Raw genomic sequence first — 19,326 nt, 5'->3', positions numbered from 1 at the left:
AGGAAGTGAATCCCTAAGACTCTCCTGATGCACAAAGAGCAAACAAAAGGAGCAGGCAAGGAGGACACAAGCAGTGGGAATGAATCCTTGTGATCTCTTACATGGGCAAGATTGCAAAATAGGCAAATCTTTGGTCCTATGTTGCTAAGATTTTTTTTTTTTAATCTGTGTTTGTAAAATACTCATATTGGTGTTAGCAGTTGTTAAAAGATTTTTCAAGCCAAAGAAGTGGCTGGAAAATGTAATTCTAGGCTAATAATGGTTATACTAGTAATCTTGTTTTTAATTGCTGATCTGTTTTGTGTCTTTCCAGCTGCCCCCAATAAGCAGAAACAAGCATTAGAATTGCTAACAGCTGGCCCTTGCAAAACAACTGTTAATTGCTTTAAATACATAAAACTAGCAAACTCACATTGAAAACTTATGGTCGAGCCACAAGAAACCTCTTGGTAAAAAAATATTTCTTTTTTAGGAAGAGCCCAAGGAAAGACAAACCACTTCTTTAAAGAGAAAGTTAATGAGTAGTCTTTCCCTCTATCATTAAATTTTAGATGCAAACTAACCAAATCTGGCTTTTCTCTAAAGTTAAGACTTGTAGTATATATTATGCATATGATAGACTCCTACAGTTTTCTCATACTCAGGGCGGGGACCTTGAAGGAAAGAAACCATTTAATTTGGTACTGCTGAATACATGCTGTGCTCCTAATGCTTGCCCAGGTGTAGTGGAGATGCTTTAACTTCATCCAAATGACATTTTAGTAGGATTTGCTCATTTCAGCTTATTGGGGTAGCATGTGGGTTTTTTGCCTTTTCCCCTCCTTGCTGCTGTTGGTTAGGGAAGATCCTCAAGCTCTGGCACTGATTTGCTGCACTGCACAAAATAACTGATTATAGGATCCAGCCTCTTGACTACAGGTTATGACTTCATTTTGGGAGCAGACTAGCACCATTTGATTAATATGCATGAAAATATATGAGGCTTCATCCCTTTACAGAGCGTAAACTTAAGTTGTTAATACACTTTAAAAAGCTAAGCAGTACTGTGAGCTAACTTGTTATGATACAAAGATGACTCACCTGTGTCTTCAAACACCGTATGCAGGTCACGGCCCGTCGTCTCCAAAAGGATACTGAAAAACAGGAAAAGGTTCAAAGAGGACGAGTATGATCAACGACTTGAAGCACAGCCACTGCCAGGAACTAGGTAGGCTCTGATACTTCAGCCTGTGTAAGGGATAGGTACCAACTGTTCGCTTTCTCATCCCATGCAGGATCGTGGTTAATCAAATCTAACTACCTGGAGCTGCGTTCCCAGTGAACAAACAAGTGGTTTTCCACACCCTGGCTAAGGGATGGCGCAACTGCCATCCCTTAGGTAAAGTATGGTGTGGATGCAAAACAGTTCTAGCTCAAGACAGGAGAAATACTTAATGGGGAACTCCACTGAGGGTTACTAAATAGACAGACCACATCAGACTGAGAAAATCCCTAAGTTAAAAGTGTTTGGAGGCTGGGACAGTACTCCAGGCAGCACGGGTTAAATGAAGCTTTGGTGTGAGCTACTACAGTTGTGTTCTTATGAGGCCTCTTGTGCTTCATTCTTGTTTTAGATGGACCTCTCTTTTAGTATCCTTCAGCTTAGCACCTATGGAGTGCTTCTACAGGATTGCTCAGAAAAGGAAGCACGTTGTCAGGCTTGCGCTTGCTAGAAAGGAGTCAGTGTTTCTGCTAGAAAATACACAGGGCTCTGGAAATCCTAAAGAAAGTCTGAAAGCCGCTTGTTCTGCTGTGGTTCTCTCTCAGGAAGTGTTCCTGTTGCACTTGATCTTAGAGATAGCAAGTGCTTCTTAACAAGGTGTTGACGTAACAAATTTCTCTGCTAAGGCCTGCTTGAAGCTACCCAACCCCATCAGCATTTGATAGTGGGTGATTACGCACAAGTCCAGTGACTATGCTGGAGTTGAGGAAGGCAGGAGAAAATGAGTAAGTGCTTTCTACCTAACTGGCAGAAAGTCTCGATAAGGGGCACAGACAGATTCATGGAGCAAGATGATGCTATGACTATTGGAAACAACTCTTGATTTGATTGCTTGGTAGATGCCAAAATCCTGGGCTCCTTTTAGCAGAAATTTCTTTGCCTTCAGCCCCATGCTGACCAGTACAAGCGAGCCCGCTACTAAACATCCTCATAAACTCGTTGTTCTCCACTGTCTGCCATACTTTCTAAAAATATCTGAATAGTGCAAAAGATGTTGAGAAGGCAGTGAATCTCGCTAGAAAGAATCTGATTGCCTCTACAGTGTGTGAGGTTTTGCCAAATCTCTAGAAGCTGCTGTTAAATCTCTGGCTAGATATTATGGACTCTTTGGATAATAGGGCTTTAACTAGATGCCTCAGCTAGAAGCTTGGATATCATTCCAGTGTTTCCTGCTAGTTGTAGGAGTTGTATTTCTGTTGGAAGACGACCAAAACGAGAGGAAAGGAAGGCTTATTTTTTGACGGATAGTTCCACTAAAAACTGGCCTTCTTCCTGCTCTGGCGCAGCAGCGCTCACAGTACTGGCGATGTAGTCGGCTGTGTGGACACATCTGTGTCCACATCTGGATAAGAACTGACTAAATTCATTTAATGTTGTTGTTTGTTTCTCACATGAGATACGTCACATCTCGCAGTCTTCCCCAAAATGGGGCATAACGCCCGATGTTGTGATGTTTGCTCTTCAAAAGACATTGCTGAGGGAGCTGAAGCTGTGGTAACGGTTTAGGTACAGGGAAGAAATCTTAGTTACGGATCATGCTGCAACCTCCAGTTACCTCTTAGGAATTAGGTGACTCTAAGCCAGTTGAAAGTAGCCCTGCTAAAGAATGTGCATTAGGTGGGGATTTTGACCCCCATTATGTCTTTGCCAGCACTCTTTAACTGTCGTTGTGAAAGCTTTCCAGCTAGGGGTGGCCAAAAATGTGTGTCTTAAAAGAAGGAGGATCACAGGCTGGCTAGGCAAGTAAGGAGGTGATTCTTCATTTGAAGCCCACGTCTAAAAAGAATGGAAAAATTGCTTATGAATGTCCCCGATTCTAACTGAAATGCTGGAAGTACAACGAACAAATAACTAGTTTGTTTATGAACTCCTAGAAAACAAAGAACGGTCAGCATAGATCTGTCGCAGAAAGACACATCCAAGCAGCTTAACGTCTTTTCTGTGATAGCCGAGAGCTCTCGGAGAGGGGTGAGAGGTGATCCGCTTCGTGCTACAGCTTTTGATGCTGCCTTGCAAGATGCCTTTGGGGTCAGCCAAGTTCAGGTGGAAGCCTCAGAAGGAGGGGAGGCTGCTTCAGAAGAGGCACTTGGTGAGGGTACCGTCAATCTGGAACCATCTTCACCTGGGTTTTGCAGAAGACTAGCGAAAGTATTGGCCACCAGCAAGGACTTGGATGATGGAACAGAACCCATGTGGTAAAATATAGCAGATGACGCTTGCTGGAGAGCAGGGGGCGCGAGGTTGGTTTAGAATCAAAATTATCCCTAGAAATAAGTGAGATGACCCTCAGCGAGCGTTAGCTGTGGCGCGAGGAGAGGAGGAGAGCTGGCTCGCTCCCAAAACGAGAATTGGGGCTGACGACACCGAATTGTGCATCCAACGTGACTTGCCGACAAGGTGCCGCCGCGGTCAAGAAAGCAAATGCCGACTGGAAGGTCTCTTGGGAAGCGTCGGCCGGGGGCTGCGGAAGCGACCCCCTCCTCGCTGGGGCTGGCGAGGCCTCGGCGGCAGCGGGGGTCCTGCCCCGGGCTCTGCCCTCCAGCAAAACCCGTCTCCTGGGGGGGGGGCAGGGAATGCTGCCGGGGGTGCCTGTGGGACTCCACCGCCCTGGCAGCAGGGCGAGGGGCCGGGCAGGGCTGCGGGCATTTTGGGGGCCTCTTCTGGGAACTTTTACTGCCAAAATGCCACTTTTGGCGTAATGTTTCTCACAGTTTTTTATCGTCCTGGCGGAGGTTCCCATTTTTCGACTAATTTCTTGCCGCCTATGTGGCTAAATAAGAAAAAAGAAACGCGTTTGGGGCTGTTTTCCTTGCCGGTGGCGACCAAGCGCTGCGCTCTCCGGGCCGGGGGTGGGGGGCGGGGGGGGACCCCGAGGGCCGCGCGCCCACGTGGAGCGAGGCCGGCGGCGCCTGCGCAGTGGGGCGGCCGCCGCTGTGACCGAGCTCACGTAGCGCGCCGGGCGCCCGCCCGCCCCGCCCCCCCCCCCCGCCTCGCGCGGGACGGGGGACGGGGTGGGGGCGTGGCCTGGGCGCCTATAAAAGCCTCCGCGGGGCCCGCCGCGCGCGCGGTCGGTTACGCCACTGGGCAGCTCGCGGCTGGCCGTTACCGGCGCCGTCCGCTCCGCGCCCCGTCCCGTCCTGTCAGCCGCCGCCGCCCCCCTCCCGCCCGCCCCCCTCCTTCTCTCAGGTGAGGCTCGACCGCCCGCGCTTCTCACCGGCGGCGGGCGGCGTGTGGGTGGGTCAGGGGGACGAGGCGGCGCGGCGGGCCCTGAGGGGAACGTCCCGGTCCGGAGGCCGCGGCGGCCGTTACGTGGGCGGGGGTGGGGGCGATACGTGGCAGCGCTCCGCCGTCCGGCCTTCCCGACGAGGGGCCGGTGCCCCGGCCCTCACGGCCGTTACGTAACGGGAGCCGGCAGCCTCCGGAGGGGGGCGGGAGGGCGCCGTCGCGCCGGCAGGCAGGGCCGAGGCGGCCCGCCCGGCTTCCCCGCGGCTGGTAGACTAAACAGTGCCGCCTCCGCCGCCTCCTCGTCCTCCTCCTCCTCCTCTTCCTCCCGGGAGCCGCAGCCGTGCGGCCCGTTCCCTGCGCCCGGCGTTTAAACGTGGCCGCGAGCAGCTCGGACGTCCCCGCCCCCCCCCGCCTCCTCCCGTGGGGGTGCGCGGCGCAGGTGGGGTCCCACGCCGGCTTCGTGGCACCTCCCGGGGCTCCAGGGCACCCGCCGGGAAACCGGCTGGTCGGCGTCTTTCCAACCGGGGGCTGGTGCTGCTGTATGAAGGGAGCTGCGTGCCGCTGATGACCCGTTTGTTTGTGCTGTGTCGGGAGGTGAAGAGCGCTCGGGCACCGAAACCATTTCGCGCTTGGGTGGATGGATGGAAAGTTGCTTCGCGTAAGCACGGAAGGGGCTGTGCTCGTTGTCACACACCGTGTTTGTAACCACGGACGCTGTGTGTAGTAGTTACATCGTGAGGAATGAGGCTTATCTTGATTTCCTTCTCTCTCTGCTACGTTGGGTTGGATTCAGCCAATTGCATTATGTGAAATTTTGCATCTAACTTTGCAGTAAGCTATGCCCTTGAGCAGGTATCTCAATGGGCTCTAACCTGGCTAGAAGGAAAAAGTCCCAACATGGATTCTTGAGGATGCTGTTGAATGAAGAGAAAGTAAAAATGTCATACATGCTTAGAGTAAATCTTCCTTCTGAAAAGCTGGATGCTCTTAGAGGGAAGATACTTCAGGGCTACAGAGAGAAGGTATCAAAAGGATGGTTTCACGCATGTTTTTGCTGCTGAATTCAGTAAGAGGAATTGCAGAGGCGCTCGAGTGTTCACCTGTTTTGGTTACGTAAAAGATTTGGTGCTCAAGGTTTTAGTAAATGAAAGAAGCTCTCAGTTTCAAGAAGTAGATAAATGTTAAATGCAGTTTCTTACAGTGCCAGAGACTATTCAGCTAAGCATGCATACAGTACTCTGGCAGGGGTGGAAGGTAAAGGTAATGAGTTCCCAGTTTGTCTGGGAAGCGGAGGCCTGCTTTTAGGGTAAGAGATGTTCTCTGTCTTACCGTTCTACACCCGTTAGTACTTTTGGATCATTGCTGGATACATTTGAATGTCTTGTACCATACTGCAAAGCACTTGATTTGACCTAGGGTACTCTGTGCTGCTGCTTAATTATATGCTGACAGAACCAGTACTGCTTTTTTTTTTTCCTTCCTCTTTTTTTTTTTTTTTCTCCCTCTCTTTCTCCTGGGACTGAACGTAACAGGAACGTGCCTAAGTCTTGCTATGCTAAGAGTGTTAATTCTGCTATTTAAGCACTGATTGTGGGATAGTTAGGCGCATCTCTTCTAGCTGTTAGTTGACATAGAAGCTGAAGAAGCAGCACTGTTTCATGAACTGCTGTCCAGTGGCAGTGCTGTTCTAAGCAGTTCCTGATCTGTGCTGTTCACACGGGGTGGTACATCTGATAAACCAAATCAGAAGTGAGTGTATGGGGGGAAAAATCACTACCTCGCCTCCAAGCAGAAAGTAGCTGATGTGGATTAGTTCCATTTGCTGATTCACTGTGTAGCCCGGGTACACGACAGGTCATCTACTGGCAGAGCCGAGGTGGTAGTGTGGAGACAGGAGCTGCTGCAGAAACTTTTGTTGAACAACAGGGTTAGTGTGTGCATTAGAGCTATGCATCGAGCCAGAAGAGAGAGCAGCTCTCTGACCTGCAGCGATTTAAAGATTTTTGCATAATGAATGGTTTTAAAAGCTGGCATTTAAAGCTATGATTTTGAGGTGTGCACATAGATTAGAAAATACCCAGTACAGTTTGAAAAACATAAATGATGGATAATGAATAACACTGTGGAAGAATTGAGGATAAATAGAGGTTTATGGGAGGAAAACTGTCTCCGTGTTGAGGTCGGTATAGGTAAGGAAACTTTTAAGTGGTCCGAAAGAATGTACTTGTTGAAAAAACCTTACTTGATAAATTGTGTCTGTTTAACTGAGGAAAGACCCTAAATAAAGTCTGTGCTGAAACAGTATCTTTGCTGTCACTTGATCTGTGTGTTTCTAGGCAGCGATCTTGCAATAACTTCAGAACAACTTGCTGTTCCCCTCGAGAGGAGCAGGCTTTCTGCTACTGCAGAACCACCTGCTGGGCTACAGCTTCAGCCTAAAAGAGCTCTGATCTGTTACTCTTTTTCAGCGGGTGATCATTGGGATTGTCCTGGTTTCTTTATAATCGCTCTTAATATCTGAAAACATTCTGTATATCTCTATAGATATTCTGCTAATCCTTGAGCAGAAGGATAAATAGAATGATAGCCTCCTGCTTGTTGTGTCTAATAAGTCCTCCGCTCCATCGCCAGCGTTCTTTGTCTTGGCTTAGAAAGTTAAAACAAGTGGGCTCTGAGAGGGCTGTGTCCATTCAGTCTTAGTCTGGAAGAAACCAAGATAAAACTTGCTTCAGTTCCTTGGGTACAAATCTCTGTACAGACATGGCTGCTCTATAGTCAGACTCACGAATGTTATCTTCAAGTTGGCAATAAATGATACTTAAAACACGTCACCCACTTGACTTTAAAACTGATCCTCATCTCTTACTAGGTTATATTTTATATATACAAGATTTCTTATATTACAACTTTGTCATTTAAAAAGAAGCCTAAAATATGCCATGTTCTTTTGTTAGCTGCAATTCTAGAAAATGTTTCTTCTCTCCCTGTTTAGATCTTAATTTTAAAATGGCCTTTAAATATAAAGTGCTAGAGGACTCAGGGAACTGGACTCTAATGATTCTGTCCTGTGAAACTGTTAAGCAATGATGACACCTAAATGTTCTTGGTACTTAGTACTTACTCTGGGAAAGTTCTTCCCTTTTGAGTAGTATTTTCAGTCCCGTTGTGTCACGAGACTATAATGTGAGTTGTCCTTGAGACAGGAGAGGTTCAGTGCAGTGAGCAGCTATCATTTCTGGTGCTGTCCTCTTCCCCTGCTCCCTAAACTCAGCTCAGTTTAACTGATTTTTTTTTTTTTTTTTTTTTTTTTATATACAGTGGGATACAGTAAGGGTTGTGAGAGTGGACCAGTACTTAAATCAAAAGTTGAGGATCCTGGTGATACAGTTTTGACTCCTGGCTTTGCAGCAGACTTAATTTTAAGTAGGTCACTTATTTCTTACCTAAATAAAGAAACTGTTTTGGAATTAAGTTAAAGCTATTCCAGAATAATTCCATGTTGAAGTAACCCCTCAGTTCCCATTTTCTATCTTGTTTTCTGGATCCTGGTAAGCAACTGGGAGCTTGGAAGTGGAAGTGAGGAGACTTGTATAATAAGCATCTTCAGTTAAATGCTTCAGTCTTCCATCACCAATTTAGCGTGACCTTGATTGTTATGAGGTTCTATCACTCTCTGTAGTTTGTCTTAACTTCACTTTTTCTTCTGCTTGCGTGGATGCTACATGTACCTCTGCTCTCCTATGACTCTTGCACGTTGTTTCTACTTGTAGAGCAGAGCTGAACTCTTTAAACGTCCTCAAAAAAAAAAATCTGCCTCCGAGTTTCATCATTTGAAGTGGCAGTTGTTGTCTATCCCTGCTGTTTGGGGAATCCTGTGCTGCGCTTGGCAGTATCATTTGTCTAATTGCTGCTTTGTTTTACTTGCATCTACATGTTTGTTCTTTGCTATTTTTTCCCATCAATTTTTTTTTTCTCTACCATGTTTTACTGTTTCAAAGCTTAGCAAATGTACTTCTTACAGGAAGTCAGGAAGCTCCAGTGTTGAAGCTGTCAGCTGGACTCCCACTTCTGTGTGTAGGTAGTAGATTCCCTCCTCTGAGATGTTCAGCTGCCATCTTTGTGTTTGCCTGAGGGACACGGCTGAGGAGGAGAGTCAGACTGACAGGAGTAATGTAGAGAGGATTTTCATCTTGTTTTACTTCATGTCACTGACAGGAAGAAATTAAGCCTACTTATTTGGCAGCTTGTGCGTCTAAGAGGTTTCCAGCATCTATCTTAAGTGAGCTTTATTTTCTTTGATTTGGGAACCTGTAGCTGATCCTTCTGAAGTAGTTTTGAAAGCCGTGCTACTTAGCAACTGCTGTTAGGGCAGTGAAAGCTTGGCTGGCCGCTGCCTTGGGCTCTGTTTCCAGCTCTCTGAATTCCGTCTGGGAGGGAAGTAATCTTGGGTGGCTGAAAGCTATTACAGGAGTCTGAGTCCTTGCAAATGACAGAAAATCTGGAGACTGCAAAAGGAAAGAAAAATGAAGTTGGAAGTGACCTCTGGACGTCATCTAGCCTAACCTCCTGTTTGAAGCTGGCTGAGCTTGGAGGTTAGGTTAGGCTGCACATGGGCTTGTCCCATTTAGTTTTGAAATTCTTCCAAGAATAGGAAATCCAGTTTCTCTGGGCAACCTTTTCTAGTGCCTATCTGCTGTCACTGTGAGAGACTTTTTTTTTAGAAAAAGTACCTGCTTAGAATTTCCCTTGTTGCCATTTGTGACCATTACTACTCACTCATTCTGCTGTATGCCTGTGAAGGTGTGAGGAGGGAGTAGGGTTGCAACTGCATTTGGAGTCAGCCCAGTATTGGAGCAGGTTGTAAGGGCAGGTAGAGAAGAGGAAAAACTGTGTCCAAAACGTGCTACTCAAGCAGGCTTTAAGGCATCCTTCTATCATGTGAGATGGAATACTGTCACCAAGAGCCATAGGTGGAGAGGAGACATAGTTTTCATCACCTTTTTGGTGGGTTTTTTGTTTGGTTTGTTTGTATTTTAGAAAAGTTTCATAGTGATTACTAGTAAAAAGTAAACTTTCTGAATCTTTCCTTGTGTTTTACTGGGTGCAGTAAACAAATAGCTCGATAAATTCTGAGTCCTGATAATGTTGGCAAATATTTATCCTATAGTAGAACTGTTTGTGCTTTGTAATTGATTCACAGATGTATTGGCTTGAGTGCTGAATGAGCAGGAGGCACTTGGCTTTTTGCAGAACAAAATACGAATTCAGCAGTGTTTTTAATAACAGCGCAGGTACACATCAGCGTCTTGTGCATATGGATACAGGTTCTTTTAAGTAAAGGCTGAAAAGAAATGTGCCAGCCAGAAAAGTTGATTCCAGATGTGACCCATTAATTTACAGCAATTGGAGTTCTTGTTTAATGAGACCGACGTTAGTTACAGAAGAGGTAGATGTGGTTGTATAGATCTTACCAGGATCCCTGGTTTATGCTGCAAACTAGGTAAGTGTTACAGGCTGGCTACAGGGTTGTATATTTGTTCATTGTGTTTAGGGCTGGCGTTTCACAAATGAATTAAACCTGTGCTGCTACCAGAAACAATAATTTGCTTTCCTTTGCCGTCTTTGGCTGCCAGTTCCTGCTTCCAAATTTCCCTCTTCTACTGGCATGGATATTGCATGGCTATATAGTGAACTTTATCAGAATTGAACTTAGGGTGAAGTGAGCTTGGGGGGGGGAATTTTTTTAATTAGTTGTGTTTGAAATAGGCTGATTCAGCTTGTTGCGTGGCTGCCTGAGGAGGGGACGAGCAAACAAGGAGGAGGTGAGGAATGCTGCTGTGGATAGCAGGGCTGGTTTAGAGCATTGGAGAGGCTGAGGCGCCTGACTCGGCTGGGGAAAAAGCAGGACTCCAGGCTTCCCTCTCCAAATTTTTACTTTACAACTTACTTTCTGCTGATGAACGTGTCAGAATGTTTTAGCCCTTCAGTTGTGGTTGTGCAGATTTCAGATGATTTACAAGAGTTGGAGATTGTGCTGTTTTTCCAGGCTTGTATGAGTTTCCTGTTCCTGTTAGTGGCAGTGAAACTGTGCTTGCCCTGTCCAAGAGGCTGTTCACAGAGCCAGTAAATCTAACCCCGAGTACTGCTTTCTGTAGTGCTAGAGGTGGAACAGAAAGGAGGGAACTGCTTCCTGACCCTTCAGGTGCAATATGAGAAGAGATCCTGACCTCTGGAGTCAAGGGAGTGTTTTCCTGTTAATACCTTCACTTGTGGATGGGATAATTTTTTGGGGGTCTGACTTTTGCACTTCCCTGATTTTGTTTATACCTTCCTTGTGCAAATGGCACACCTGGTTTTATGTTGTTGTTCACTACCAGTACTGTCAACTCAATCAAAAGCATATTGCTTTCTTTGCTAAATAGGCCGAGCCACTTTGTAGCTGGACTTGCTTTGTGATTTTTTTTCCCTTTTCTTTTTGTCTTTCTTCATTAGTTGTCTTACCGTTAGAAGACTTGTAAAACATTTTCTGTTAGTACACATGGTTGTTTTCAATTTTTCTGAGCAGATGCAATACGTGAGAGTTTAAGCTTTTGTGTTTGGAAAAAAGTAAATCTTGTGAATTCCAAGACAGCATGATTACTTTTAAAGTATGCAGTAGTGAAGAAATCTTAGTCTCCTAAAAGGGTTCAGGATCTTGAAAGCCTGAGAGCTTGGCAGCTGTTTGTGGGAGAAAGCACTGCCTGTGAGCCTGCTATGGACTTATCCAAGGGACTAACTATGAACTAGCTGACAGAAAAGCCTTTTGTATCATGTACGGAGGCTGGCTTCATGATGGTGGCAGCTGAAGAGCAGGAGCATGCAAGTAACTTACTCGGACTGGTTGTGTAGGGTTTTCTTTTAGACCTCTTCCACTGGCATCTTTCTGACTGATCAAAGGACACTTTTTTGTTGTTGTTGGATGGATGAACTTGATAATCTGTATTTTAACTTGGTATTATGGGTTTTTTCAGTGTTTGATCTTGGGGATTTTGGTGCTTTTTGTGAAGCAGCTGTATCTGCAGTGTGTCTTAGGTGTCAAAAAGATGAAGAGTGCTTGTGAAGACCCTGTCTCCAAGCTATTCTTTTTTCTTTTACCACACAAGACAAATAAGAAAGTCTGCAGAAGGGCATCAGTCCTCTGTGAGAGCTGCTCAAGCTTATCAAGATTCTGCTACCTCAAGAACTAGTGGCAGCCCCAAGAGAATAAGCTGTCTGTTTTGAAGGTAGATTCAACTGTCTGGTGAGTAGGGATTTTTTACCTACTTTATGTTTCTTTCATAGGTACGTGGTGAGGTGACAGCTATTGAACTATGGCATTCAACAAGATTTGGTATACCATAGCCCTGGGACTTCTGCTGCCTTTTTCTTACGCCCATACGGACTTCTTCACTTCCATTGGTAAGACATGCTTTGGTGTATATGCTGCATAGCCAAAAGAATGTCTTGACGGCTCTCAAAACTGATTCTGCAATAATGTGTTAATGGCATCCAAGGCTTTAATTGGTACAGAACTAAATCCATTTACTAGGTCTTATGACCTTATTGACTTCCTTCTTTTGGGAGAAACATGCTTTGAGTTAAGTCAGTCCAGTTAGTCTAATGACCCAGGCTAGGCTTTGTATTCATCATGTATTCTTATAGGTATTGTATTTTAAAGAAAATTTTGGTGTGGACTGTTGCACATATGTAGAAGCAAGTGAAACAGCTGTTAAGGATACATAATGATACCTGTATGTCAGTGTACTCTCTCCTGGGTTCTGATGGCCTGTGACACAGCTGAAGATGTGGACTGTATCACTTTGTGATGAACCAGTTCAGCTGCCTCTTTGCAGGAAATGAAGCAATTATTAATTAATAACAGAGTCTGTTAGGGGACCCATTGAAGTCATGCAAGTAATCTTAAAAATAAAACACTGGATTAGTATTGTATATCAAACATGAAGGCTTTATGTTTCTGTAGCTTTGTCTTTATTTGCTCTACATTATGTATGCTTGGATGAAAGATTACTCTCTTGCGAGCTACTTCCTTTTCCAAATGAATCCTAAATTAGTTCTAATAATAAATATGTGATATTACGTTAATTTCCATGGCAACAAGCTTGGTCCAACATGAGATTTTCTCCTTAAAAAAAAAATAAAAGGCAAGAGGCAAGAAGCCTTACCTAAATTCTTCTTTAGGATTGTTTAAGCAAATGCAGAGGGACTTCGGGGAAGAAAGAGTTGAAGAGGAGAAGAAAGCAGAAGAGAGAAAGAATGCCTCTAATTCTCAGGTTTTTTGTTTTTTCCATTTGTTTTCTAGGTCATATGACAGACTTAATTAATACAGAAAAAGATCTGGTGGTGTCACTGAAAGATTACATCAAGGCAGAAGAAAGCAAGCTGGAACAGATCAAAAAGTAAGTAGCTTGTTTCATAATGCCAATAGTTAATAATTTGAGTCCACCCTTATGTAAAAAGTGCTTCCCAAGGCTGATTAAATTTGTGGAATTTTTCCTCTGAGGCAAGGCTTAAACCAGCAGTTTTTTCTGGGTTTTTGTCCTAAGTTATTATCTGTGAGCCATTGCTTTGTTTTATGGAGCTTTCTAACGACAAGATCTAATCAACACCCTTTCTGTATGATACCTTCACTTTGGGACTCCTGCTTACTCGTAATTCCCAAGATGATGTAGTTCTTTGAATGGCAGTTTGTTTAGTGGAAACTAAAACCCAAGAAGTCTCCAAATGAGCGTTACAAGGACTGCAATGATATGCTAGATGTAAAAGTGCTAAAAAGCATTCATGTGGCCATATTGCACATGAGTGGCTAATCAATGAATAGTGATAACCTGCTACAAGAGTGGAGTCTCTTTCTATGTGCTATGTTTAGATTTAAAAGTGAAATAAAGCAAAACAAATCTTCTTTACTGCTTTTAAAAATAACAAGAGACCTGACCATTGCCATTACTGTGTTGCTCGGCTCTATAGTTGTGAGGACCAGAGCCCAATATGTCAGACTCTATCGGAGCTAGAAATAAAAATTTTGTATCACTGAACAGGATGATTTCCTGGCTTTCAAATATGTGTATAAATCTGTCATGAGGATGTTTAAACAGTCTTAGAGAGATGCATGAATTTTATTTTAGCTGTTGTGGATTATATTCTACCATTCAGGACTTCGGTCGGACTGTATTTATTTTTATCACTTAAAATACAGAGTTGGAATTGCTGACAGGTTTGGAATGTTGTAAGTATATTCTTTACAGCTACAAATTAAGATGGGAGCATGCTGACTTGATATCCAAAAGCATGTGAATACAGCTTATCATATGAGCATTGCAGCTCTGTTTTTATTATATTAGAGGTGCTTGCTGTCAGGTTAGACAAGTTAAAATAACTGTCACAGAGAGATGGAAGAACCTGGAAAAAATGCCAGCATCGTTTGAGTTTGTTGGGCTCTGTACTTTGGCTGAAGGCTATTGATAACTTGTGTTGACTTAAACTCAGTGAAAATTGGTAATTCACTGAAATGTGGAGGATGGCTCATGCCTTGTGGGTGGCTTGTGGTGGAGGCTTTTATGAAACAGAAACTACTTCAAAGAAATACGGGCCTTGCAGTTGTGGCTCATGGTTGCAGTGACTTTCAGCTGCTCGTTAGGTTTGATAGTCATGCAGTGGGAGATATATGATGGATCTGACTGTGTGCAATGTGAATGCACAATTTGTGGAAATGGGTTTCTTCGGTCTTCAGCTTGCTAGAAGCTGGAGTCCATGGAATTGCTTTGAGTGCTCTGTTTTGGAGGGAACCCCTTCACTCATGTGGCTGCTGGCAAGAACCCAGACAGGGGCTGTCAGAGCACAGGAAAGCAGCTAAAGACAATGTGGGAAGAGTGAATGCAAACAGTGGCATGTCTTGGGTAAAGCAGGCAAACTTAATTCAGGCATACTGTATTCTGGAACAAGCTGAATGCCAGCTTGCGTACGGACTTCCCTCCAGGCTATAGATTTTGTATTTGCTTTATATTGGTGTTGATGTTTGGTATTCTATGTGGGGTGTGGCTTTTTAAATTTTAATTTATCCTGTTTTCAGGGCGTTGTTACACATCTTCATGTTCTAGATCTGCATTGTTTTTGATAGAGAGGGGAAGTTTGGTTGTTTTGCAGACATGCAGTAACACAGCACTGGTGCTTAAAGCATGGCTGATGTGCTTCCTGACTTGAGACTGGAGCAGACTCCCTGGATGTTTCCATTAAAACCACACGTGAACAGCAGTAGTTGTTGAAAGGTGTGCTTGTTTCAGAGTGCATTGGAGTTGTGAATGGCTTGTGTCGCTGACAGTGTTAAGAGAGGTCTGTGGAGTCAGAACTGGAGCACCAGAAAGTTGATCTGGGCTCCTCATTTGGGAGCATGAGAACTACATGTTTCTCAATACAAGCTTACCTTATGGAAGGCAGTTTTGTGGTGGGAGGCAAGGGTCTTATAGATTTAAGAGTGTGTGTCTAACAGTAAAATAATTTAAGGTAAGCATTGGACTACCTTTTTTGTAAACTTTAGAAAAAAGTTTAGAAAAAAAGCATTTAAAAATAAAAGATCAAACGTGGGTGAAGTGTTGTTTTTGATTAGGCCTGCGTGAAAACTCATAATGGAACTGCTGGCTTACTGCATTTGGTATTTGTAGGAAGGAGTTCATTCAGCAGCATTCCAACAAAGACCACAAGAGCAACATGAGATGTAGGCTGCAGCTGAGGAAGATTTAAAAAAAAAAAGAAAAAAAGGCCCTTTTGTTCTTTCTAGGAGAGCTTTATATGTAGGTAATATAAAAGCTTGCAATTTGTGTTGGGTTTTGTATTAGCAAAGACTGTTGAGTAGCTTGAAATCAGTTTTATAGTGTGTTGGCAGACTTTTACAAGAGACTTTAATGAATGTATATTTTCACTATAGATGGGCAGAGAAATTGGATCAGCTGACAGATACTGCTACGAAAGACCCAGAGGGGTTTTTGGGACATCCTGTAAATGCATTCAAGTTGATGAAACGGCTTAACACAGAGTGGGGTGAGCTGGAGAGCCTGGTTCTGAAGGACATGTCAGATGGTAAGTGTACCTATAGTAAGAACAGGGATCCTATTATAATTGCATTTACTTGTCTGTCTTTACAGTGCATTACTATGTCTTTCACATGTCATGGTTTGATTAGATTTGTAAGTCTGCTCTTGAGGTGCCTTCATAAAAATTAACCCTGGAAGGCCTGCCATTTTGCTGTCACTGTGCTATCATTTGAGCTTTACAAAAATTTCAGAAAACTGTGATGTTTAAACTGAATAATCTCCTTGGATGCTTTAAATTTTGCAAGGGATCGGGCCTTGCTTCATGTACTCTCCCACTTCCATCAAACTAGTATATTAGGAAATTTCATCTCTAAGTGTGATGACTCCATTGAACAGAAAAAAGGGAATGAAACTCTTCTGAGTACAAGACATGTGGGGCTGTCTGTGTATGGTCAGGTGCTGTTGCTGCTGATATGCCCAGAGTTTTTAAGGTGTGATGGCTCAAAACCTGAATGTTGGCAGAGACTGAGCATTTGTGAAACTGATCTGAATTAGCATAAACATTTTGCTGCCTCTTTTCTTTAGTAAGAGTAGGAGCTCTTTGGTAGGGAACAGGACATTAAAAAGTTGACTATGAAAGACACTTAGCAGCAAAGAAGCGGGGACTATATTTGACCTGTGAGAATTTGTCTCAACAATTAACTAATACCAGGTGTAGGTTTGTAGTAAGAAATGGTAAAAAAGTGGAGCTTTCAAAAAAGACCCAGGGTTAGTCTGTGATAAGGATTCAGCGCATTCAGCTTCCCTGTTGCTGCTATGAGGGACTAAATATGCCAGCTGAAAAGGCTCTGCACCTGCCAGCCAGAAATCTGGACCAGTGCCTAAAGTCCTTCTTCTGAATGAGAAAAAAAAAAAGAAAAAAGAAAAAAAAAGTGGACTGTTTTGTTTTAAGAAAATTGTCAGGAAAAAGGAAATTATTGGGGGAAGCATAGTGGAGTAAAAGAAAGGATGCATGGGAGTGAAAGGATATGTTATTTTTTCAAAGCAGGAACACCTTTCCATAAACTAATAGTTATCAGGTTTGAATAGTTAAAAAAGACTACTAGAGTGTGGCAAAACCCACAGATTTGTCCAGTTCGTTATTTTTTGGATGATTTTGCAGCTGAGTGTTGCATACTATGCTTTGTCTGGGTTTTGGTCATGCTGTTTAGTTTTCTACTGTTGGATGTTAGATGAACTTAACAAACATCCTATTGGCGCTATCCTCAGCACAGTAAAGCTTGTTGTGCTTCTGGATCTTGGGACAAAAGAGTTTGTTGAGCAGGAAAGTTACTTTTCTGAAAATGTCAGAGTGGCTGTCATTTTGTTCAAACTGAGGTCCTTAAGGTGGACTTCGTTGATGCTGTTCCTTTTGGTGACTGCGTGTACCAGGATGCTGGTGCTGCCCTCCTGGCTTTCTGGAGTCCTGTTTCCCTCATCAGTGTGAACAGCTCTCCATCCTCTTCACTGTGCAGAAGCAGAAGGAGAAAAATAGCATCAGATCTCCCACTGAAGAGAGGAAAATGCACTAGCTCTACTGGAGGGCCCTTCAAGTAACAGCAATAGCAGTGGTTGTGTGCACATTAACCAGAGAGGAGTAGGAACTTTTCATAACAGGGGAGATGATTACATGTGACTAATGACCGGGCAACAGTTCCCAGAGAGAACGTTTTTTTACTTCATAGAACCTGCTTGTCTTCTGTTCCGTAAACTTCACCCTGGTGCTTCTTTGAAAAGCCCCCAAGTTTTTCTTTTTGATTGTTCCTTTGCTTTCTTTTCACAAAAAAAGAAAAAAGAAAAAAAAAGAAATGCTACCTTTTCAACACGTGCCTTGAGTTCAATTCAGTTTTGTGTGAAGATGGATCTTGAGAAACCTTTTTAACTTTGTGTGTTTCTCAAGCTTCTATGTAAATATGTTAATGCCCAAGTCTGCAGAAAGCATTGAGGTTCACAGTGGCTGCTTAGTTGCCTGAAGTCTTGACAAGAGCTGTTTGGAGTTAGGCATCAGCATTTTTGGTTTTTGTCTTCTAATTGACCAGCCTTAATCTTTACACTGCTATTCTTAGCACTGTTTGGTTTTTTCCTCTTCTAAATTATTTGTAAATTCCATGTTACTAAATGAAAAGCCTTTTCTGGAAGGCAGATTGAGTGGAATAGTTGGAAAACTACCAACATATTATCTGTCATGTTCTCCATGTAGGAGTGGTCTTTGTGTTATATATAGCTTCTTTTTTTTTAACCTGTTAAGACAAAAATAGTTTCTGAGTGAAACCACAGGGGTACTCCTGTCCTGTAGAAACAAACCTATGGTGTTTGTTGCTGCTCTGCAGGGCTAATAGCTTTTTCTGACTTATTAATGGCCTTTCTTGAAATGTTAGCTTTCCCTGGAGTAGGGAGTCATTTTATGCATAGAGTTTATAGAATTCCTGGAACAAAGGAGGCCAAGTCTTTCCCTGTCTTTCCCAGGCTTTATCTCCAACATGACTATCCAGCGGCAGTTTTTCCCAAATGACGAAGATCAGACTGGTGCAGCAAAAGCCCTCTTGCGGCTTCAAGACACGTATAATTTGGACACAGACACCCTCTCAAGAGGGAATCTTCCAGGTAAGAGTCATCAACGTTATTTTCAGAAGACACTGTGAACTTTTACTAAATGTCCTGATTACAAAGCATTTAACTCTGTTCTTTCTTGTTTAGCTGTGTAGTGTGAAGGTAACAATAGGAAAACATTGACCCGCTCTTGGCATACTATTGGGTCTGTTGCTGTGGTGGTTCTGTTGGAAGCTACATCCACTTGGCTTCCGTGCCTGATGGGCTTTCTTCTGCCAGTGCACTGCCCAAATGCACACAGATAAAACGCACTGCACAGAACACAAGTTTCTTTCTGAATTGAGACTCTCCTTTGTCCTGTCATTCTCCTTGCTCAACTCATATGCTTATTTCTGCTTGTGCTAGAATTTGAAAATTTCGCACAATGTAATGCTTTTTAACAAAACAGTTCCATTATTTATTTTCCGTTTCCTTCTCATGGATAAGATGGACCTTTCAGGTTGAGAGTGACTGAAGTTTCTTTGAGCTTAAACTTCATGGAGTGTATAAACTGAAAAACAAAAGACAGAGCGCATACACAGACTTGAGCTTATGTGGCATTACCTGAGGTAGTCTTTAATAGGTTTACGTGCAGGAGAAGTCACACTTGTTAGAAGACTGACTCTTTCTCTGCTGAGTTTTCCTTGTTTCCTCTGTTTGAAAATAGTACTGTGCCAACTGGCAAAAAATCAACTCTGTACAATCCATCTGTGTTTTTGCAAGCACTCGTTGTGGTCAGATGCCTAATAAAATTAAGGGTAATTGGCTTTATAAGTTATGATGTATAACCTTGCTTTTGGGTTTAGTTCAAGGCTGTCTCAAAGACCTACAGATTCATTCTAATACAGTAAGCAGTTTGTTATTGTTTTCTTAAAACAGCACAAAAATACAAGACAAAGTGCTTCGGATGGACTGTAGTTTACTGCTTCTTTTGAAGCAATAAGCTGTCCAGACTGTGTGTAATGAAGTGTAATTGCAGAACCTGAAAGCTCTAGAGTATAGAAGAGAATAGGTTGGTCTCTTCAGAGCTCTGGAGAGGAACATCCCATGTTGTCACTTGTTTATGCTCCTTGTCTTCCTTCCCAGGGAATTTCTGTTTGGCCAGGACACCAAGTTTTGATCAGAATCTTAAACTCTGTCATATTGTTT

General features: G+C 43.4%; 1 protein-coding gene across 5 annotated transcripts in view; it reads left to right on the top strand.

The window, feature by feature from the left end:
• The first annotated feature begins 1,188 nt into the window (after positions 1-1,188).
• Positions 1,189-19,326, top strand: part of P4HA1 (prolyl 4-hydroxylase subunit alpha 1) — a 41,100-nt gene continuing 22,962 nt past the window's right edge. For 3 of the 5 annotated variants that reach the window (XM_049811045.1, XM_049811049.1, XM_049811044.1), the window contains exons 1-4: positions 11,807-11,923; positions 12,825-12,921; positions 15,444-15,595; positions 18,055-18,192. In XM_049811045.1, coding sequence (XP_049667002.1) covers positions 11,836-11,923; positions 12,825-12,921; positions 15,444-15,595; positions 18,055-18,192 — 475 coding nt within the window. In that variant the 5' untranslated portion in view covers positions 11,807-11,835. Of the gene's footprint in view, positions 1,208-4,410; positions 4,448-11,806; positions 11,924-12,824; positions 12,922-15,443; positions 15,596-18,054; positions 18,193-19,326 lie in introns of those variants that run through there. The other 2 variants (XM_049811048.1, XM_049811047.1) reach the window with 2 other exon arrangements.

Source organism: Accipiter gentilis, chromosome 9 (genome assembly GCF_929443795.1).
Source record: "Accipiter gentilis chromosome 9, bAccGen1.1, whole genome shotgun sequence".
NCBI classification, from domain to species: domain Eukaryota; kingdom Metazoa; phylum Chordata; class Aves; order Accipitriformes; family Accipitridae; genus Astur; species Astur gentilis.
Note: the sequence above shows the minus strand (reverse complement) of the source record. Positions and strands in the feature narration are given on the sequence as shown.